We start from the raw sequence: 3372 nt of genomic DNA, 5'->3' as shown, positions 1-3372 counted from the left end.
TGGAGCCGTGTCCTGGCCGGGAGCGCCGGACAAGGAAGGATTCGTCCGACTGGCAGGCAGACCCGCTGGACGGGCTTCTGGGGCCTCGCGTGCCGCCTCTCGGGGCCAAGGAGGCGAACGTCCAAGGGAAGCCGCCGTCCAAACGCGACCCTGCTCGGGGGGACGGAGGAGGCGGGCACCCCGCAGCGACGAGACTCGGTCGGGGCCGAGGGTCAGCGAGTGGCGGGGGAGCGGGGGGCCGTGGGAGAGCTGTTCTCTCAGGTTATGAATTTCTGCCCCGCGTCCCGGAGGCGTCTTGCAAATTCCCTAAAGCCCGAGGATGGCGAGCTCCGGAGGGAGCGGCCGTTCTGCAAACAACGTGCTCGTGCTCGTGCGCGTCGGCCCCTTGCTCCTCCTGCGAGCGGTCGGTCGTCCTGGTGCGTCGCCCCTTTCTGGTTCCTCCCGCGTCACTTCTGCGGGGGCGCTGGGGGCGATCTCGCGCTCGCCTACGTGCGCGGGGGCTGGACTCGGGCTTTGCCGGGGCTGATGGTTGTGGTGCCTCAGACCGGCTGGCAGGCTTTGCGCTCGCTGAAGGCTGCGGTGCCTCCCTCCAGGAGCCTTGCCTGGAGGTTCGGGTGACGAGTCGGGCCAGGGACACGCGGCGCAACCAGAGAAACGTCTGTCTGGCTGTGAGGGGTGGGGAGGGAATTGGCGGCGTGGGCAAGGGAGAGGTCCCCAGAGCTCTGCCCTGCGCCGGGGAGGGAAGGCGTCTCGCAGTGGTTTGGCCCTTGTGCGAGGAAGATGACAGCTGTCCGTGGTGCAGAGCAGCTGCTTTTCAATAAATATTTCTCCTGCGTGTTTGCACAGGGACAGCGTGGTGCGCGGCTCCTAGAGGAGGGAGGGCGACGGGCCAGAAAGCCCCTCAGTACCTGGGGGAGGCTTAGCGACCTTTGGCCCGGGCGTGAATGGCTTGGAGCGGGCTGGGAGGACGGTGGTTTCCCGTCTGGGGTTATAAATGCTGGGTGACCGGGGCCCCGCCGCAACATCGGTGTCCTCGAGAGAGGCAACCCGAATGACGGGTCCTGCAGCCAGCGGCCACTCGCTGCGCCTGCCGCGGCCCCAGGCAGGACCACGGGGAAGTCGGCCAAGGTTTTGTTTGAAGCACCAGTGTCGAACGTGGCTGCAGGGCCGCGTCCTGCCCACGGAGCCGTGTCGCCTGGCCGTGGGGGGGTCTGCGGAGTCGGGCGGGGCAGAGCCTGCCCCACAGTTGGGAGCACAGAGCCCCGCCGGGGACACGTGCCGGGGGGAGGGGAGGTGAGCAGCTGCTGAATTAACACCTGCGGCTCCCTGGTGCCTCTTGCAGCGCTGCCAGGGGCGAGCCCAGCTCTGGCCCACAAGGAGCCTTGCAGCCCAGATATGGCTCTGGGGGCCAAACCAATTGGCCCCCCCCGAGTTAAAGGCTAGGGATATAACTAGCACCCGGCACCATGGCTTTCCTAAGAATGTCCTCGGTTCTTGACAGGGCCACTGAGGGCAGCTGGCAAAGGTAACCACTGGTGCAGCGTGCTTGCCTCTCTGGGATGTGCTGCGCTCAACCCTGGCCCAAGTCCAGAGAGACTGCAGGAGCGCCGGCAAGCACCGGGACTGGTCCTGACCCACAGCGACCAGTCACCTTCAGTGACAGACGACACACAGTCTGTCTCTGGAGCTGTGGGGACGATGGCAGGGTGTGCCCCAGAGTGAGCCGGACCACCCGGTGCCTTGGACCCTGGCAAGCAGCCGAAGGCACGGGTCTCCATCTGGGCAGGAGGAGAACCACGGGCTGTGGAACAAGGCTCTGGGGGCCACAGTGGAACGAAGAGGGACGTGAGCTCTTGGTGCCATGGGGAGGTACTGAGGCCAAGGTGATCCTTGGATGTAGATACAGGACTGGTTGAGAGAAGTAAGGAGCCAGCCCCCGCCCTGTCTAGAGCATTGGTGACCCCAGGATCTTGGACCCTCTATTTATGGCTTGCTTGTTCTGATGCTCTAACAAACATTTGCTGCTCCCTCCCCGCTGAAGCTTTGGGGCTGAGCCGAGCAGTTCTCCTGCGCCCTCGGCAGATGTCAGGTGGCCGGGATTGCTGGCATCGCCCGTGGAAGTAACCGTTCAGGAAGGAAGCATTTCTTGTCTGCTCCTCCGCACCGCGGCAGGCTGCTTGCCCCGCTCCTGTTGCCTTTCACCTTGGCTTGTGCTTGTCGCTGGCACTTATCTGTGCGTAGAGATCTGAGAAACTCAGTCGTGGCACAAATGCATTCCCTGCGTTGGTTACTTCAGTCACTGCTGACTTAAGGGCAGGGTACAGCAGAGCTGCGCCTCAGACTGTATTGATGGCATTTTTTAAGCTCTGCCATCGATTCAAACCTTACTCACATCTAGGTAACGTAGGCTTCTAGCTCCACGGTCTGCGCTTGCCACTCTGCCATTTCAGTTGCTGACCAGGTCCGCGACCCACACAAGGGGAGCTCTAACTTAGTGGGGAAAGGGTGATGTGAACCAATGGCTGGACCCGAAGGCTGGTAAATGCAAGTCGATCTAATCCTGCTTTTGGCCTTAAACTCGGTTCATTCTGTTTAGAGACTGGACTGGGCCTTTGCGGTCCCTGAGGCTGGGAGCGTTCCTCCTTTCCCCTGCCCTTGCTCGTAGATCAGGAGTGGGGAGCGAGCTCCCTGTTTCCTGCCCGGCTGCCGTGCCCAATCTGAATCCGCGGAAGTGGCTGCTGTTCGCAAAACCTAGCTGAGCCCTTCTGCAAGCTTGGGGGCTTGCCTGGAGTGGGCAGCAAACTGCAGGGCTGGAACAGCTTGCCCGCGGCCCTGATGCTTCTATGACGGGCACGGTGTGTGTGAACAGCTGCTGAGTCTGCTTCCAGACGCTTGCAGCTGGACTATGCTGGGTGTTTCTGCCCTTGAGTTCCTCCAGGCTCCAGCAGCAGAATAGTGAGCAATTTGGCCAAAGCAACAGGAGTGGGTTCTGGTGTCTTCTGGGAGTCGCCTGCCTCTGGCTCAAGTTTGGCAAATGCACTGTGATAGCTCCCTCCCTCTGGGCCTGGCTTCCTCAGCAAGGTCCGGTGGCTCTTGGGTGAACTCCTTTGAGCCCCATTTGCCCCCCGGCAGTAACCGCTGTCCCTCCATCCCTCAGCGAGGTGCTGGCAGTGGAGTCCGTGGCATGTCTGAACAGCGCCCTGGGCAAACTGCGGGATATCTGGGAGGAGATCGGGATCCCTGAGGAGCAGCGACTGCAGCGAACAGATGTGGTGAAGAAGCACGTCAAGGTGAGTGCCCTCCCGAGCTCCCTCTGCTCTGAGCCAAGGAGCGAATGTGAGGCACGTCCAGCCCAGCTGGGCCCAAAGGGCA

At 62.4% G+C, this 3372-nt stretch overlaps 1 protein-coding gene across 1 annotated transcript in view; it reads left to right on the top strand.

The window, feature by feature from the left end:
• The first annotated feature begins 319 nt into the window (after nt 1-319).
• The window catches only part of LOC102388787 (protein regulator of cytokinesis 1), a 10223-nt gene continuing 7170 nt past the window's right edge, over nt 320-3372 (top strand). Inside the window, exons 1-2 of the mRNA XM_025212487.1 lie at nt 320-416; nt 3133-3290. Coding sequence (XP_025068272.1) covers nt 320-416; nt 3133-3290 — 255 coding nt within the window. The remainder of the gene's footprint in view (nt 417-3132; nt 3291-3372) is intronic.

This window comes from Alligator sinensis, unplaced genomic scaffold, assembly GCF_000455745.1.
Source record: "Alligator sinensis unplaced genomic scaffold, ASM45574v1 scaffold407_1, whole genome shotgun sequence".
Taxonomy (NCBI): Eukaryota; Metazoa; Chordata; order Crocodylia; family Alligatoridae; genus Alligator; species Alligator sinensis.
The sequence above is the reverse complement of the archived record's forward strand: the minus strand, read 5'-3'. Positions and strand labels throughout refer to the sequence as shown.